The sequence below is a fragment of the Enoplosus armatus genome, chromosome 20 (genome assembly GCF_043641665.1).
Source record: "Enoplosus armatus isolate fEnoArm2 chromosome 20, fEnoArm2.hap1, whole genome shotgun sequence".
In the NCBI taxonomy this organism is placed as follows: domain Eukaryota; kingdom Metazoa; phylum Chordata; class Actinopteri; order Centrarchiformes; family Enoplosidae; genus Enoplosus; species Enoplosus armatus.
In genome coordinates, this window is record NC_092199.1 from 18,880,435 (window position 1) to 18,898,240 (window position 17,806).

General features: G+C 42.2%; 1 protein-coding gene across 1 annotated transcript in view; it reads left to right on the forward strand.

Annotated features, from left to right (window-relative positions):
• Nucleotides 1-17,806, forward strand: part of ryr2a (ryanodine receptor 2a (cardiac)) — a 136,894-nt gene that overhangs the window by 102,682 nt on the left and 16,406 nt on the right. Inside the window, exons 69-90 of the mRNA XM_070927513.1 lie at nucleotides 991-1,229; nucleotides 1,398-1,479; nucleotides 3,793-3,923; nucleotides 4,406-4,533; nucleotides 5,066-5,258; nucleotides 5,561-5,643; nucleotides 5,976-6,133; nucleotides 6,760-6,847; nucleotides 7,441-7,533; nucleotides 8,346-8,516; nucleotides 10,237-10,296; nucleotides 10,495-10,629; nucleotides 10,870-10,982; nucleotides 11,113-11,209; nucleotides 11,325-11,431; nucleotides 11,585-11,636; nucleotides 11,813-11,863; nucleotides 11,998-12,097; nucleotides 12,279-12,358; nucleotides 12,607-12,683; nucleotides 13,685-13,758; nucleotides 15,495-15,512. Coding sequence (XP_070783614.1) covers nucleotides 991-1,229; nucleotides 1,398-1,479; nucleotides 3,793-3,923; nucleotides 4,406-4,533; nucleotides 5,066-5,258; nucleotides 5,561-5,643; nucleotides 5,976-6,133; nucleotides 6,760-6,847; nucleotides 7,441-7,533; nucleotides 8,346-8,516; nucleotides 10,237-10,296; nucleotides 10,495-10,629; nucleotides 10,870-10,982; nucleotides 11,113-11,209; nucleotides 11,325-11,431; nucleotides 11,585-11,636; nucleotides 11,813-11,863; nucleotides 11,998-12,097; nucleotides 12,279-12,358; nucleotides 12,607-12,683; nucleotides 13,685-13,758; nucleotides 15,495-15,512 — 2,330 coding nt within the window. The remainder of the gene's footprint in view (nucleotides 1-990; nucleotides 1,230-1,397; nucleotides 1,480-3,792; nucleotides 3,924-4,405; nucleotides 4,534-5,065; nucleotides 5,259-5,560; nucleotides 5,644-5,975; nucleotides 6,134-6,759; nucleotides 6,848-7,440; nucleotides 7,534-8,345; nucleotides 8,517-10,236; nucleotides 10,297-10,494; nucleotides 10,630-10,869; nucleotides 10,983-11,112; nucleotides 11,210-11,324; nucleotides 11,432-11,584; nucleotides 11,637-11,812; nucleotides 11,864-11,997; nucleotides 12,098-12,278; nucleotides 12,359-12,606; nucleotides 12,684-13,684; nucleotides 13,759-15,494; nucleotides 15,513-17,806) is intronic.

Consider the following 17,806-nt stretch of genomic DNA (forward strand, 5'->3'; position numbering starts at 1 on the left):
TATATTTTGTATTTTCATTTCATTTTTCATTTCACCTCATTTCACTTAAATACTGTAAATGTGTATATTTTGTATTTTGTATTTCTTATTTTTATATTTTGTACAAACTTTTAGTTCTAAATTATGCTACTTTCTACTCTTGAATGGGAGCACCGGTACTGTACAATTTCCCCCCGGGGATCAATAAAGTATTTCTGATTCTGATTCTGATTCTGATAACCATATCAGCTCTGCATGATGCAATTCATCCAACCAACAGTGTGAGACAGGTGGTGGTCAGCGGTGTTGTTTTGCTTGCTGCATAATTGCTGGAAAAAATGACAGCAAAAAAACTAAAGGAAACATGTCAGTAAGGCTTCATCTTCATGTTAATTCAAAGTTTTAAATTACATTATCATTACAGCAGAGAGTTGAATCGACTCAACCATATATTTTAATACTTCGACGATGCTCTCACAAATGGGTTCGTGCAAATGGTCATGTTTTTTGTTTTGTCAGATCACCGGACTTGATCTGACAAAATAATCTCAACTTGAGGTCCACTGCTACAGTTACTGTACATGGCATACTCGTCTCCCGGCAAACTGGAGGAATAAAATTGGAGCTGTTAGTTGTATTTTTTGCACTCAAATTCATTGAAATGAATCAGACTTGAAATGGCTTTGTACATCAACCACTAAAGTGTCTTGTTTAGGGATCGAAGAGATATAAATAAGTCATTTTAGCAAACAACATCTGTGGACATTCTGGTTTTGACTTTGGGCTCAGTCTTTGAATGCATCTTAACCTGACATGTCGCCTGTGATGCACTGTAGTTTACCTGTTTCTCTCTTTGTGTTCCTTTATTATCCGGAATGTATCATTTGTTTGCATTCTTTTGAGTAGCAGTGATTCAAAAAAGTAGAATGTGTGTGTTTTCTTGTATTAAAATACAGTTGGAAGAAGTATCTCTTGTAAAGATAATGTAAAACCTAACTCTCTGTGTATCAGGACAGTGATGAAGACCGGGCTGGAGTCGGTGAAGGCAGCGCTGCGGTCGTACTTCGACAGTGCAGCGGAAGATCTGGAAAAGACGCAGGAGAATCTGAAGCTCGGTCAGTTCACCCACAGCAGAGAGCAGCCGCGGGGCGTCACCCAAATCATCAACTACACTACCTTCGCCCTGCTGCCCGTCCTCTCCTCTCTGTTTGAACACATCGGACAGAACATGTTTGGAGAAGATCTCATATGTGCGTACTGTCCTGTAGTGTTCGTATTATGTTTGATTGAAGCATCAAAGATGAAATCCTAATCCTAATGAAATCCTTCTAGAAGAATTTTGGAGAATTTTTCATTTTGTTGCAAAACGTAATAGTTGGTCATTTAAACTGCTTTTTTTGTTTGTCTCCCTTCTCCAGTGGATGATGTCCAGGTCTCCTGCTACAGAATCCTCAACAGCCTCTACTTTCTCGGAACCAACAAAAGCATCTATGTAGAGAGGTACAGTAAACCCTACAGTACACGTGTCTTTAAGTACAGGAAACCAGTTCGAGTTCCACATCTGTATCTAGGTTTACATGCACTGGCAGAGCATTTGAATTTACAGAGAACATTTTCTCACTGGTGTCCACATGCCAGGATGGCATGGCCATTAGTGTCACGGTTGTATGGGAGGGGTTGACAGAGGAGGCAGCGGAGTGACTTCAGTGATCCATTGATGAACTTAGTTTACAGGCAGGCAGGTGCGGCGGAACACCATTTATACAGAAGGGTAAATTTGCCAGTGGATTTGAAACAGTGAGTTTGCGCTGCAAGGATCCCTAACTGAAGCATGTGCGGTCTCTGAGGCGGCAGGTGTTTACGTTCCTGGACTCGCGCAAACACTGGAGGTGTCTTTGTGCAAATGCGGAGATGTGGGACACAAGCGCTTTGTGTGTCCGCATGAACAGATGGTGGCGGCTCACCCCACCAATGCTCACGGCGAGGCGGCGGCTGGGGGACCTACACTCGGGCTCTTGTCAGGTCTCACTCCCTTCAGCTAAAGGATATGGATCCCCCACGCTCTTTCTTTTTCAATCTGGAGAGATCGTAGCACAGAGGAAGCGGATGCCCTGCCTTGAGCTTCCAGGAGGCAGAGTTTAGATGAGGAGCCCTGTGATGGACTTCTATGCTGACCTTTTTAGGGCAGAACACTGTAGCATGGAGTGCCGTGAGGAGTTCCTGTAAGGGCTTCCTCAGCTCAGCTGCTCTGGACTGTGAGCTGACTCTGGAATAGTTGTCAGTTGCTGTCAACCAAATGGCATCAGGACAGGCACCAGGGATTGACGGTCTCTCCACTGACTTTTATAAGCGGTTCTGGAATACCCTTGGACCTGGTGTACATGGTGTTTTGTTGGAGTGTTTTACAACGGGATCTCTTCCTGTCTCCTGTTAGCGAGCTGTCCAAGAAAGGTGACCTGGCCTTATTTAAGAACTGGACGCCCCTTGCTCTCCTTTGTACAGACTATAAGGTGCTTTCCAGAGCAGACTTAAGGACATCCTGGAAATAAATGAACATACAGATACAAACCTATTGCATTCCTGACAGGATGTTCATGGATAACATTTTATTTATTCGAGATGTTATTGATGTGCGTAGATCTTATCATGTTAATTTTGGTATTGTCTTTTTGATCCAGGAGTAAGCTTTTGACAGGGTGGATCAGTCTTATTTGTTTTCTACTCTTAGGGCTTTTGGAATTTGCGATGGTTTTCTGGCTTGGGTTGGTCTATTGTACAGTGGTTCTCAATGAATGGTGGAGATGGGGCAGGGCTGATCGGCCAAGCATTGTACAGCGAGGGATAAGACAGGAAATGTAGAAATGGCTGCTACCTCAGCATATAGGGGAAGAGTTCTGGTTGCCAATAACTTGGTTGCCTTGATTCTTTGGCACAGACTCGTTGCTCTGACGCCACCAAGAGACCTGATGGAGGACGTTCAGAGAGCCATCCTGGACTTTTTCTGGTCTGGTAAGCACTGGGTCCGGGCAGCGGCTCTCTACCTGCCTGTGGCTGAAGGGGGGCAGGGACTGATAAACACCCAGTCCAAAATTGCCTCATTTAAACTCAGAACTGCACAAAGACCACCGTACAACTGTGGCTCGATCTGGTCGATACAGCTCATCTGTTGCTGAGGAGAACTGGGCAACTGGGCTTTTTAAGTTCTCATGTGCCACAGAATGAGACACCGGGCATGTGGTTGTTTGAGGAACCTCCATAAAGACTCGAACACTGCAGTCTGCCAGCCCGCGAGCCAATCTCAAGAGAGGCTAGCTACACCAAACTGGGCCCTCTGATGAAGGCAATGGCAACATTTCTGGAAGCCCTGAGAGAGAACAGCAACATCAATTCTTTCACAACCCTCCACCGGGACAAGTTTCAGGCTGCAGGGAAAACGGTAGCCTACCAAATCTGCGTTAAGGTTCTGAACCTGCACTCTTTGGCAGGGATGAGGGAGTCGAGGTGGACTGAGTTTTTCGGTCCAGAGTTTTCCCCACGAAAGGCAGCTGCTGGTCCCTGTATAAGCTGTCCATCGAAAAGCAGACAGCTACAAACAGATACAAGGCGCAGAGCTGGGGGAGGATTGAGAGGCAGATTTATTTGGTCAGTGTTCTCAGCTGCCGGCATTGGTTGAGCTTTTAACAAGGTGGTTTGAGGGTCTCGGGGAAACATGTTTCTGTGTTCTAGTATCTACTTGCAATGGTTCAATAAAGGAACTCTGAAAACCAAAACCTCTCCTGTCCCTCCTCTCCTCTCCTCTCCTCCTCTCTCCAGACAGCGTCCAGCACTAGGAAAGTGTTTAGCTGCCTTCTCGGCAGCCTTCCCCGTTGCTTTCCTGGAGCCTCACATCAACAAGTTCAACAGCTTCTCCATCTACAGCAGCAAAGGAGCTAAAGACAGAGCGGGTACTGATGAATTTGCTTTTCATTTCAGTGTTTAGTTGTTCTGTTTGCTTGCATTTCACACACATGAAGATATACAAGCCCTGTGGTAATCGTATCCACTGAGAATTATGTTTACTCTGTATAAAACTCAGCAGTTCGTATGTTACTGTGAGATTCGATTTACGGAGTGACATACAGAGTGCTTAGTTTACAGGACTACCAGTTTCTATTAGTTTTGACACTCTGGTCATTTGCCATCACCACAACTGAACCAATGAAAGAAACACGGGTTAGCCCCCTTTACTTTCTAATGAAGGAAAAACACAACACTGAGTGTGCAGAAATTGCTGATGACTCAGCAGGTGTTGAAATACACGAACAAAAAGTACTTTCCAGGCGGAATACAAACTTAACAGTATTAATATATAGAAATTATGTCATGAATTCATGTTTATATTTATCTTTGGTGTTTTAGTTGCATTTCTCTTTTCCGCCTCTTTTAGCTCTAGGTCTTCCAGGGCAGGTTGGGGAGGTTTGCCCTCTGATTCCAAACTTAGAGAAGTCTCTGGAGGAGATCATGGAGCTGGCAGAGTCTGGCATGAGATACACTCAGATGCCCCATGTCATGGAGGTGGGATATATCGCTAAGAACAATATTTCGCTTGTACCCATATCTATGTGTGTGTGTGTGTGTGTGTGTGTGTTTCCTCAGGGTGTTCTGGCTTCTTCTCATCCCCAAAATCATCCATGTTAGGTATTAGAAATACTCTTTCCATTGACCCTTAACCAAAGCTTCTGAACTGGAGATGATCCTTCAGCGCTGCACTGTTGGTTGCCCACTGCTACTAAATAGTTAAATGGGTTAAATGCAGAAAACACTTCCCCCATGGGGATTAATAAAACTCAGCTAACCCTTTGTAGTGTTACCGAGTGACACTGTGCGCACCCAGTCCTCCGGTGAATGGAAAGCTAGACGTTGCTGATTGGGAATTAGAGATGTTAAACCCAATTAGTGCTCATATATCTATATATATGTCTGTGTGGGTTCATTGTCACACTGTCAATGAGAAGCTCTACAAAGCTTGGTGTGTCAGGGTGGGGGAAATGGGTGATCTCATCATAGTTTAGTTTAGTTTTAAGTGCGTATTTTCCTTTTTCTGTAGGTGGTCTTGCCGATGTTGTGCAGCTACATGTCTCACTGGTGGGAACATGGACCAGAGAGCAACCCAGATGAAGCTGACAGCTGCTGCACCTCTGTTACCTCTGAACACATGAACACCCTACTGGGAAACATTCTCAAGATAATCTACAACAACCTGGGAATTGATGAGGGGGCCTGGATGAAGAGGCTAGCCGGTAAACACGTCGTTAAAGTTCTGCCGCTGAGACCTGTTCCCTCTTATGTCTTCTCATATGTCTACCGTGAAATGTGCTTCACCAATAATATTAATGACTTGACTTTAGTATTTTAACTAACAGTAAAGCTTCCAGGGGAGCCTATTGGATTAGAAAGCTATGTTTCTATGTTTGTCAAATGGTTTTTAAAAATAATTCCAGAGCACACACACACATGCGCGAACAAACTTCACAATGAAGCTCAATGAAAACCCACTGTTCTACGCTTAATCATTCAACCCCATCTCTGTCCCTGCTTCAAGTCTTCTCTCAGCCAATCATCAGCAAAGCCAAAGCCCAGCTACTGAAGACCCACTTCCTGCCCCTGATGGAGAAACTCAAAAAAGTGAGTCTTTGTCGTCATTGTATTATGTATTATACGCTTTGACTTTGGACTTCTTCACCCTAACATTTGAATTGTTTTGTTTCGTCTGCCAACAAAACACGATAACTGGTTCGAATCCTATCTAATTGCAGCTTCTCGCTCTGGTTTTTCAAGATTGATCTAATTTAGTTTTTTATCTCTTGAGAGAACTGTTGCTTCCATAAGCTTTCACACCGGATTATAATGTCCTGTAACAGTCACGATGCGTTAAAGGTATGATTATGATACCACTGAGGTCACATTATATTTGGTGTTCAATTTAAGAGAACGATATCTTTTACTGTGTCCTGCAGAAAGCAGCGGTTGTGCTGATGGATGAGGAACACAGCAAGACTGAGGGGAGGGGTGAGATGTCCGAGACAGAGCTTCTCATCATGGACCAGTTCACCATACTGGTCAGAGACTTGTATGCCTTCTACCCTCTCCTCATACGATTTGTTGACTACAACAGGTACAGTGCTCTGATTGGATAACAACACTTCTCTGCTAACACTTAAGCGTTTTTTTCTGAAACCACAAAAAATGGACTGCATCACATTCAGTGTGATGAATTAAAATAATGCGATACAAGCCTGTATGCCTGTCCTGCAGATACTCTGTATTACACATTACATACATTAAGCTGCATATTGGCTGTATTATAGAGAAAGGAATGACTGAATCGACACCAATAATCATTGTCTGCTACATGGGGTGCTCTGTTATGCTTAAGGGTGCCCTAGATTTTTATTCTAAACAAACAAAATTTATGTTCACACCCAGCATTACTCACCAAAAGACATTGAGTGTATCCTAGAGCTCTAACAAACATGTCAAGTGCATTTCGTATCTCCTAAAACCAGCTTTGTTTACATCCATGTTTACTAGCTTGCGCTCTTCTTCTATCCTGCCTTTGTTGCCGCATTGCTGCTTATGTTGTCACTCTATCCTACTGATCAACAGTCGGATAGGATAGGATCTGTAAGACCGTGTATTGCGTTACCCACAAGCATGAATTAACGAAACGGGAGGTCTAAAACTCCACAGGGAACCTTTAAGTAGTGCCAGTATCACTAAACTGTCTTTATACACTGACAGGGCCAGATGGCTGAAAGAGTCCAACCCAGAGGCTGAGGAGGTGTTTCGCATGGTGGCCGAGGTTTTCATCTTCTGGGCCAAGTCTCATGTAAGAAAATCACCAGGAGGATGCAAAGAAACCCAATAACATGCTGCTGATTTAAAATGTCACAGTGAGAGATAGACAAGGGAGCACTAGAGAAGATCTAATGGTATGTGTAACAGAGCACATTGTTATTTTTTTTTTATCAGGTTCTTATTGGTATTTTTGATCATTATTACTGAATCAAGTGGCTGCCTCCAAAGGACTGGTTGTGCTGCTGATCCCACTGAGAATCACCAGTCCAGTCTGCAGCTCCATGGACCTATTGGACAAATGTGGAACTGTAGATCATATGTTGTCCCTGGTCGCAGGAAAACATTACCTCAAATCTCAATTTGAACCATTGTATCCAATATATTTTAACAGTACTAAGAGTATATAGCCATGCTAGCAGCTCTGAACCCCACTCATTGAAAATACGAAAAGTTACACTTGTGTATAGCATGGCCATGGTCTTTTTAACTTGACACTGAATCATCATAACATATTTACAAATCTCACCTTGTGTTCAACCCGTGAGTCTTAAACCAATGCAGCATCAGACAGCATAGCAGTGTGACCGGAGTGGTGAACGGTGTCATGTTGTCATCTCTCTGCAGAACTTTAAGAGAGAAGAGCAGAATTTTGTGGTCCAGAATGAAATCAACAACATGTCTTTCCTCATCACCGACACCAAGTGTAAGATGTCAAAGGTATGGACTCACGTCGGGGGACCTCCGGTGAATGTGTAACTGGATAGGATCAGGATGTGATTCAGGCTGGCGGTCATGGTCAGGTGCCCGGTGGGGATGCAGACAGAGACGCTGAGGCTGAGGTTTGCGGGTATAGGGGGGTGGAGGTTTAATGAAGGCAATAGCAAGATGATTTGATGAGGGAATTAATTAAGCTAATGTGTAATTGCTAATGTGCTAATCATGTTTAAATGTAGATATATATTAATCAATAGTAAAGGTCCCTGCAGTCCAGACAAACAGACAGCACGCAGACACAGACTTCTTCTTCATGCATGCTAATCAGGAAATTCACTCGTGGACTGCAGTTTATAGGACCAGCGGTTCTCTCCAACCCAACTGGTCAAAGCAGATGACCCCCCCACACCTAGAGTCTGGTTCTGCTCGAGGTTTCTGCCTCTTAAAAGGAAGTTGTTCCTCACCACTGTCTCCAAAGGTCTTGCTCATGGTGGGAACTGTTGGGTCTCTGTAATAACATCATAAAGAGTCGGTCTAGACCTGCTCTACTTGTAAAATGTCACGAGATGACTTTTGTTGTGATTTGGCGCTACATAAATAAAATTTGAATTGAATTGAATCAATCAGAGCTAATTGAGTGCAGAAGGTGTGTGCCCCCCCCCCTCCCCCTGCACTCAGGGCTGGGTGCGTGGCCGAGACAGAGCATGGCCTTTTGTACGTTTACTGTGTCAATTCACATTTAAACACGAGGAAGAACCATAATGTAATTGACCCCTGTGTGCATTTCCCGTCTTCCGATGTTTGACCTGCCTCAGGGAATAGTTTCAGACCAGGAGAGGAAGAAGATGAAGAGGAAGGGAGATCGATACTCTATGCAGACCAGTCTTATCGTTGCCACTCTGAAGCGCCTGCTGCCTGTTGGACTCAACATCTGTGCCCCCGGAGAACAAGAGCTCATTGCACTTGCTAAGAACCGCTTCACCCAGGTAGGAATAAAACGATCTAGTAGATTATGAAAAGTTGCTCCATTTTCTGATATGGTGTGAGGCACCCATATGAAAAGGGGCTATATAAACATCTTGACTTGATCATTTTATACACTTTCTTAGACGATATCGAATGTCTCCCACTTGAATTTGAATAACATGATTTAGGGCATCTGACGTTAGTTCGCATGATTGGTTAGAAGATGCGAAGTTTACTGCGTGAGGCTGAGGCCTGTTACTTTGACAACATTGCTCGTTTAAGTGTGTGTGTGTTTGCAATGCGTCTTTGAGGTGGCTCTTCTGTAAGAAGCGCAATGTAAATAAAGATAATTTATTCATGTGTTCAGTGATTAAGCCCATAAATGTCTGTGTGGTGCAAATGGAAAATGCAGCGCTTTCAGTGGACTTTTTAATGCTTACTGCGCAGTCGTCAAGTTGCTGCCACTGGTGTTTTTTCCGATGTATTCCAAAGTAGCCCATCTAATGAGGATGTGCCCTGTCTGTGCTATCAGTGCAGTTCTTGATGTATTTTGCTAATGTTTGTCAAACACTGAAGACTACTTACTCTCCGCTCTCAGCTCTGCAGCAGAGGCGTAATGCGATTTGTTAAAGTACCAGAGGCGCCCATGACATTAAGTTGTGGCTCGTTTCAAAGGTTGTGTTACCGCCGTGAACCAAGAATAGCCATCCTTGCGCCAGGTAGGACCTCTCCATCCCAAATCATCTCACAAAGGAGGATCAGAATTTAAGGCATGAGCAGAACATGTGTGTCAGGCCAGCTTGGGATTCAGGGTAAAATGTAGAGAGTTTTAAGAGAGACAGCTGTAATTTGAAGCGTTAAATGATCTTCGCCAAACTGGTTCTGAAAAGGATTTTTGTAAATGACTTACTGGTTCTCCCTGAAGCAGCTGTCCACAGCTTCCTCACACTGTATGGAACATTTCTCCTTCAGGTCATTAAATCCCTGCAGACATCTAAAGACAGCAGGGACACACACATGTTGAAAAAGTGCCACGTCAGAGCGCAGTGCAAACAAAATAGTGCCACAGCATTGGCAAAAGATTGCTGCTCATCTTACCTCTCTGTCATTTAAAACCTCAAATCAAGTCAGGAGTCCGGGAGCAGTCACAGACCCTGAACTATACTTGAACGTGGAATCTGTTTACATCAAGCTGCTGTCAGGAAAAAAAAAACGAAGCTGCGGCTTGTTCAGAGTGCTGCGGCTCTTCCTGACAAAGACAGTAGAACACATCTCACCAGGTCTCCAGACTTGACTGGACTTCCAGTTTGTATAGAACAGAATAGAAATCACACTTATGCTACTTGTGTATAAATCTCTTAATGGCTTTGCTCCAAAATATTTTACTGGCCTGCTTGTACAATATGAAACGGCCAGACTTCTTGCTTGAAGCTTGATTCACATTACCAGAAGGTTTACGGTGTGCCCCAAATCTGACGCATGCAATGATGTGTGTTTAACACCAGTATTGAATCCAGATTTGAATACACGTTCACACAAGTTTGTTCCAGTTCCTTTTGAAACTGCCTCATGTGTGATTTGTGCTATAGATACCTTCGCCTTGTGATGATTGAAATGGCAGCCAAATTACTGCATACATAGTTTTTGTTTATGGTACCATTACAATTGTTTTAAATGTCATTCAAGACCTGTCGTGTGATGGTTACCTTTGTCTCCACTGTGCATTTCTTGTGTCAACAGAAAGATACAGAGGATGAAGTTCGAGAGGTCATTCGGAACAACCTCCATTTGCAAGGAAAGGTGAGGATGGCTTGTAACATACTACAAGTATATTTGGGATCATGCTTTCTATTTCAACTACAGAGAAATTAAGGTTGTTGTTTCGGACTGTCAAACATGTGGTTCACAATCTATTCTGAGTGTCACACATTGTAATGCATGTCCTCTGTTTGTTTGTGACTATATATGTGTGTGTGTGTGTGTGTGTGTTTTCTACAGCTGGAGGACCCAGCTATTCGCTGGCAGATGGCTCTGTACAGAGACCTCCCGAATCACTATGAGGATACCTCCGACCCAGAGAAGACTGTGGAGAGAGTCCTGGACATTGCTCATGTCCTCTTCCACCTAGACCAGGTGTGTGAATAGAGTACAGGCAATGTGAACTATCACATGTGATATCTGCAGTGCGGTACGGTCATATCTGGGTTGATGTGCTAGAAGCGCCGATGTGGTTGTCCAGTGCTAAAGTTGCCCAAATAAGCAATGTCTGTTCTTTACAAATGGCCCTTACAAATGTGGCCTCCAGGCAGGGAGCTGCATCAGCAACTGAAAGTCTTCCATACTGAGTGGTTCAGTTTGTGTGTGTGTTTTCAGGTTGAACATCCTCAGCGCAGTAAGAAGGCTGTGTGGCACAAACTGCTGTCGAAACAGAGGAAGAGAGCAGTGGTTGCTTGCTTCAGGATGGCACCGCTCTATAACTTGCCCAGGTAAGTTATGCACGTACACACACACACACACACACATACAAACGTACGTACATGTGGTGTATCTTGTAAATAAGTCTATAAAAAGATATTATTTTAAGTTTTGATTCCTAACGTATCTCTCCCAAACTAGGCACCGGGCTGTGAACTTGTTCCTGCAGGGCTATGAGAAGTCCTGGATCGAGGCAGAGGAACATTACTTTGAAGACAAACTCATAGAGGATCTCGCTGTAAGTTCACTTCAATATAATGTAACACAAGTAGAGTTCGTTTTTTTTTTTTTTTTTTTTCTTCTACTTTTGAGGAAAAGTAGTTCTAAAGGCTATTGCTCTGTGATTTTCCCAGAAACCAGGTGAACAGGAGCCATCTGAGGAAGAGGAGGGGGTGAAACACATTGATCCACTGCATCAGCTCATTCAGCTGTTCAGCAGAACAGCCCTCACAGAGAAGTGGTGAGTTCTCGTGGATCTGTGTAAGATACCGGGTTCTAGCAAATTTGACAACTGCTCATTTATACATGTAGTCAAAAAAAAAATCTGGATCTGTCGGACTTGCTAGATGTCACGCGTATCTGTCCGCTCTAATGTGTGCACTTCCTGTTACAGCAAACTGGATGAGGATAATCTCTACATGGCCTATGCTGACATCATGGCTAAGGTACCAGCTACTGAATATCAGTACAACAACCTTTATCCATTGCTTAGAAGTTATTATATTATTAGTTAGCTCATAACAGGATGATGATGATGATGATGATGATGTCAATGTTAATTGTTCCTTTTGCAACATACCCCTCTGCTGTCCCTCATGTAATTCATTCTTCGCTCCCTCAGAGCTGCCACGATGAAGAGGATGAGGATGGAGAGGAAGTGAAGAGTTTTGAAGTAGGTGGTCAGTCGCTCTTGTCTGTCCGTCCGTCCGTCCGTCCGTCTGTCTGTCAGTCCGTCCCCGTGATGGTCCTGGCTATTAAACTGCTGTGCGGCTTCCTGTCCATGTGCTGTGTGTTTCCCGCGAACAGGAGAAGGAGATGGAGAAGCAGAAGCTTCTGTACCAGCAGGCTCGGCTGCATGACCGCGGAGCTGCCGAGATGGTGCTTCAAACCATCAGCGCTAGCAAAGGTAGGTATTCACTTACTGCACCTCATACCCACCAGAACTACTGTGCTGTAGCGCCAGTACATTCCTCTCTGCATGAGAACGTAAACATGCGTTGAGTCTTCGTTGGGATTACCCTGCGCTGTGGTAGATGAAGGACGAACGTCCAGTGGTTTTTCTCTGTGTGCGCTTTCCTTTTCACCAGGTGAGATGGGTCCCATGGTGGCCTCAACCCTGAAGCTGGGTATAGCTATTCTCAATGGAGGAAACTCGACTGTACAGCAGGTATTTTAGTGTTCAGTGGCTTCTGTTTCATTTTAGATGGCCATGATTTATTAGGATTCTAATACTGTTGCTGTTTGCGTTGTATTTGAAAGGCTTTATTAGGCACACCTGTACGTTTGAATGCCATCCAAATTCTGCCATAGAATCTACTTTTATGACGCCCATACTATTTTGCGTCTGTTGACACTGTCTCGCTGACTCACTGTCCTCTCTCTCTCTCTCTCTCTCTCTGTCTGTCTCTTTAACAGAAAATGTTGGATTATCTGAAAGACAAGAAAGATGTTGGGTTTTTTCAGAGTCTGGCTGGTCTGATGCAGTCATGCAGGTAACTCTACCAAGTCTCGTCCGCTGCAACAAATTTCCTGACAGTGTCTTCATACCACAGCTGGGTAATGGGTTCTATCTGTTTGTGGTTTGGACAGGCTTTTAAACGCACAGTGTCATGATACGCATACTTCTAGATTCAGCGTGACTTAACACTTTTCAAGGATATCACAAGTAAACGTCCATAAATCAGCTTAGAAATCAGAACGTTTTTTTTCCTCTCTACCAGAATGATAACGGGTTGAGCCAAACTTTTCTCCAACGTGCGGAGGCTACTCACAGCGTAACTCGCTGTTTTCCACCAATGCAATATGGGAACTTTTGTTCCAAAACTTAGAGCACGGTTATCCACAAGTAGAAGTAAGACAAAGACTAATAACAGATCCATTCACAGCTGGGGGGAGGCGCAGTTTCATTTCTCAAATTTCGGCCTTTTGTTTGTTGATGGTGTTCCATCAAGCTGTTAGAATGCTGTGTGTTTCGCACAATGCGGAGAAAGGCACAGAACATCCACGTCCCTTAAAGGGGACAATTCTTGAGCCTTATCTTTGGATTCGTCCCTGAGCTCGGTATGATCATTTTTTCTAATGTACACATACCAACACCAATTTCAATTCAGGTGTTTACGTACAGTAATTAGCAGAAGACTGTTTAACTGCACATACTTTATATTTTCCGTGTATACATTTATTTTTGTCCCCCATATTTTTTATATCTGTATTTATTATTTGTATATTGTTTTTCTTTTTTTTTAAAAATACTTTTGATTATTATTGACACAGTGCTTGTCTGCTGTGTGTTTCTGCACCTTTCTGTCTTTGCTGCTGTGACTTGCAAATTTCCCCCGCTGTGGGATTAATAAAAGTCTATCTTAATCTCAATCTTAATCTTAATCTTAGAACAGCGCTTAGCCACTGGCCAAGGTTGCAAGAGGGAGGAAGGCCAGTGACGGGGGCAGAGAAATAACTGAGGTTCACAAGACACATTTTGTCTTTGTTTCAGTGTTTTGGATCTAAATGCGTTTGAGAGGCAGAACAAAGCAGAAGGACTGGGCATGGTGACAGAGGAAGGATCCGGTAAGCTTCACTGTGTTTACACCCCATTCATTGATAGTTCTGAATGCAAAGAAAAGTTCAATGAATATGTCTTTTTCTGTTGATATTAAAATGCCTTTTCTTCACCAGGTGTAGATAGAAATTCTTAAAACGTCACTTGAATTAATCTAAAGGTGGTACAATCAAAATCATGACATCCAGAGGGCACTGCTTGAAACTGCATTTTTGCCTCCATATCAGAGTATCAAAGTTTCCCATGAAAAGATTGAAAGCATTCGAATGAGCATGTGTTGGAGTAGTCTCCAGCGCTGACGCTTGTAGAAAGGGATCTCTTAAGTAGAGGTTTTACTCTTTGGTGTCACATCTTGTTTGTTTTTTTTTTGTTTTTTTTTTGATACATGAAGGTTCTTTTTAATCCCCATCAACTCATTATTCGTTATCTTGCTTTGCCTCATTTATCCCGTCATCACTTTGGTTGAGCGTTTTGGTTCATTTGAATACTGCCTATCGTTCACATGCGTTATCGAGTATGATTTACGAGTGCACACGCGTCTGTGCTTATGATTTGCCTGGTACATCTTCTGTGTGTATACACTTGTTGCAAAAGTTCACGATCATCCTTTAGATTGCGCATTGATACTTTTTCAAAATTCAAATCGGTGACCTTCATGTAGGGTGAGGGCATTCTCCTTTCTTTGTTTTGCTCTTCCGTAGCACTAGATTTTAAAATACAGTAATAACTGGAAAATAATAGGTAATTACTTAGGTGCGTAACTTATTATCATGTTACAATAGGTGCAGCGATTACCTTGGATTTACAAGTTTGTTTTTTAAGTAATTTCTGGTTCAAAAATACTTATTTTGTCACAGTATACCATCATATGACATTTCATTTCACCTCACTCAATATTTTACACGTTTTTCTTTTTTTTTTTTTTTTTTTTACAAAAGTATACTTGAAATGATGACTTAGAAATGTTGAATTGGCAGTCTTTATATTGTTCAGTTTCTGTGACCCTTCTGTACCTAGTTGGAAGTTTTGAAATCAGTATTTGATTTCTGGTTCTTAGTAGTCGCTACGGACAACACTGTGTTCCACTTTCCACTTTGAAAACCCCTGTTATAGATAATTACTGTCACTATGTCATTAGTACGGTAATTTGACTTAGTAGATCAAATTAGATCAGATTAAATATCAAGTAAATACATATTATAATAATATGCTGTTTTATACTGAATTGAATGATATCATAAAACAGGTGGTGTTATTTTTGTCCATACCTGTACGTGCACCCTTCCCAAACCAGTAATTACTGAAACTGACTTTGTATTAATCACTCCTGCACCTATTATAGCATAAAGTCGTGGCACTCACTGCAGCTGATAATGTTGTTTTTACTCATAATTTCCTCATCATTATCTTGTAAATACAAAGTAAACCTGTAAAACCTGCTTTTTAAATTATTATTATTATTATTATTATTATATATACTGTTAACAAAACAGGTCCAAATTGTTTTTTTTTTCCAATTTCCTTTTTAAACAACAACTTATTGAGTTTCACTGAGCTGAACAGGTTTTCTGCCGACACGTTATTTTTGTTCTATGCTGACCAAACAACTGAATTCGGAATTTTTCAAAGCTCTTTTCCCTATATGTAATCGTTTTCTTTGTTTCTTACTTTCTTTCTCTCTTTCTTTCTTCCCCCTGTTTTCCTTTTCTCATTTTGGTTTACCGCACTTTCTTCCCTTCCTCAGTCATCACTCATGAGCGTGGTAATTATGCCTCCTGCCATTTTCTTGTGTGTTGGTTGGTCTCTCTCTCTCTCTCTCGCTCTCTCTCTCTCTCTCTCTTTCACCACAGTTGGTTATTTGTGTATCAGTTCTGTCCAGGTCCTGAGTGTAGACCTTCAAACCTCGTCCTTACCTGCTCCGTGCTTGTAGCCACTTTTCTGCCTTACTCTCACCTATTCTAATCGTTTTCTGTTTTGTTCGGCCAATTACAACTCGTTCCCTCTGCTTGGTTTTAGAGTCTGCCTTTTTATGACTTAGTTCACCTCCTGAATTTTTTTTTACGTAAAAACGTGTCTTGCACAATGAGCAAAGCCATGATGATATTATGACAACTTGTTTTGGTATATACCATATAGATGTTAAAAATCCAGACGTGATCAGGCAGAAGCAGCAGGCTAGAAGTGTAGCTGTAGTGTTACAACCTGCCGTCTAAAGCAGAACCCATGTACGCCTCCCTCTCAGGATTTGTACAGTATCTGGCACATTCTAAATATTACTAATATCACTATTTACCTTCCTCCACCCTCATCCTACACCCCCACCCTCTCAGTCAACCTGTAGTCAGCTGGTTGTTTTGTCCCAGTAATGGAGGTGGTTATTGTGCTGGTTGTTATCTGTCGTGAAGTGTACAATCCCCTCTGTCTTCTCAGCCACTATCTCTGTTTTGTTTTCTTTCTGACTCACTCTCTTAGGGCTGCAATGAATACAAAAAATACCAAACAGAAACTGGTAGATTAAGCCTCCTTTAAAGCTGCACGCACCAATATTTTTGCAGTACAAATGGATCAAATGAATATTTCTAATGTGAAAGTGACAAATCCACATGAAAGTTCACTAACCCTACACTTCCTATCAGCTCTACAGAACATTTTAGTGTCTTTCAGCTCATCGTTTTGGTTTTACAGTCCACAATTCTACTGTTTTGGCTCCATCTTAGCGTTGTCGTCAACATTTCCAGCAGCAGCAGCAGCAGCAGCAGGCGGCTCTGATAAAGCCACTGTGCACTACCTGCCCGTCAGCAAACAGCAGACAGTATACATAGTTAGAGACTAGCTGGTGAACATAGCCAGATATTTTTCGCAAGCGTTGGTGGAGACCAAACCAGAGAGAAAAATATAGGACAAACGCCCCCGCCACACGAATGCCAATGCTGCTCTGTGTCTGCTCGAATGTGCATTTGCATATAAATGTATGATGTCATACCATGCCAGTGTACGTGTACAGCTTGTTCTGCTAGCTATAAAATCAGTTTTAGCTTTAACTCTTAAGATCAGTTATCTCTCTTGTCTGCAGAAATAGTTTATGTGAAATAAGCAAATTTTGCACTAGGATTAATAGTCTCGTCAAAATGTTGTCGCCATCATTTGCCAGTAGACGCACCTAGCTGGAGCTAACACCTGCAGTCTAATTCAACAGGCCCTTCATGAAGGTTACAGTGTTCAGATTTTGTTGAAATGGTTTCAGAGAGGCGTTGATTACTGGAGGGTGCCGTTTTTGTGGCTCTGTTGAACCGTATTGCAAAATAATATGAATGTGAGTTTTAGTTATAGTTATTATAGTACGTCTGATCTTACTTTTGGACAGATGAAAAGACAGAAAGATGAGGACATCCAGTATTAGTACAAAAAAAACTGTTTTTATTAGTATTCAATATATAGACTTAATCTGAAAAAAACAAACAAAAAAACAATCCAAACAGAAAGAGCCAGTAGTTGCAGCCCTCCTTTTATTTCTCATCCCTCGCCTTTTCATCCGTCGTGTTTGGCCAATCTGTCTTCTTTCTCTGTGTAAGCGCCGCACTTTGGACTTTAATGAGTGGCTTTAATTCTGGCCATGCTGCTCTGAGAGGCGGGGGGTGATCCTCTGATCCTTTTCTCCTTCCTTCCTCCCTCCCTTTTCTCTGTTTATTGGCTGAGCTGTGGTCTGTAGTCAGTGTACTTGTCCTTCATTACTGTTTTGCTTATGTGAAAAAACTTAATTTGAATAACTTGCTTTTTTTTTTATATGATTTTATGTTTTGACTTATTTTCACCCCAGTACACTGTATTTTAAATTCATTATTTGGTTGTAGTCGTAGTCATGCATTAATACTGTGTGTTACAACCTTAGAGTTTTTGATGGACTAGAGGAAATTTGATGTGCATTTACTGTACACCACATATTTAGCTTGTCCCTTTTTTCATAATCCTAATCTTTAGACGGAGACTTATTTGTTAAAAGATCGTGAATGAAACGTTAATATGGTCTAATTTATTTCAACTGTGAAAAATGTGTTC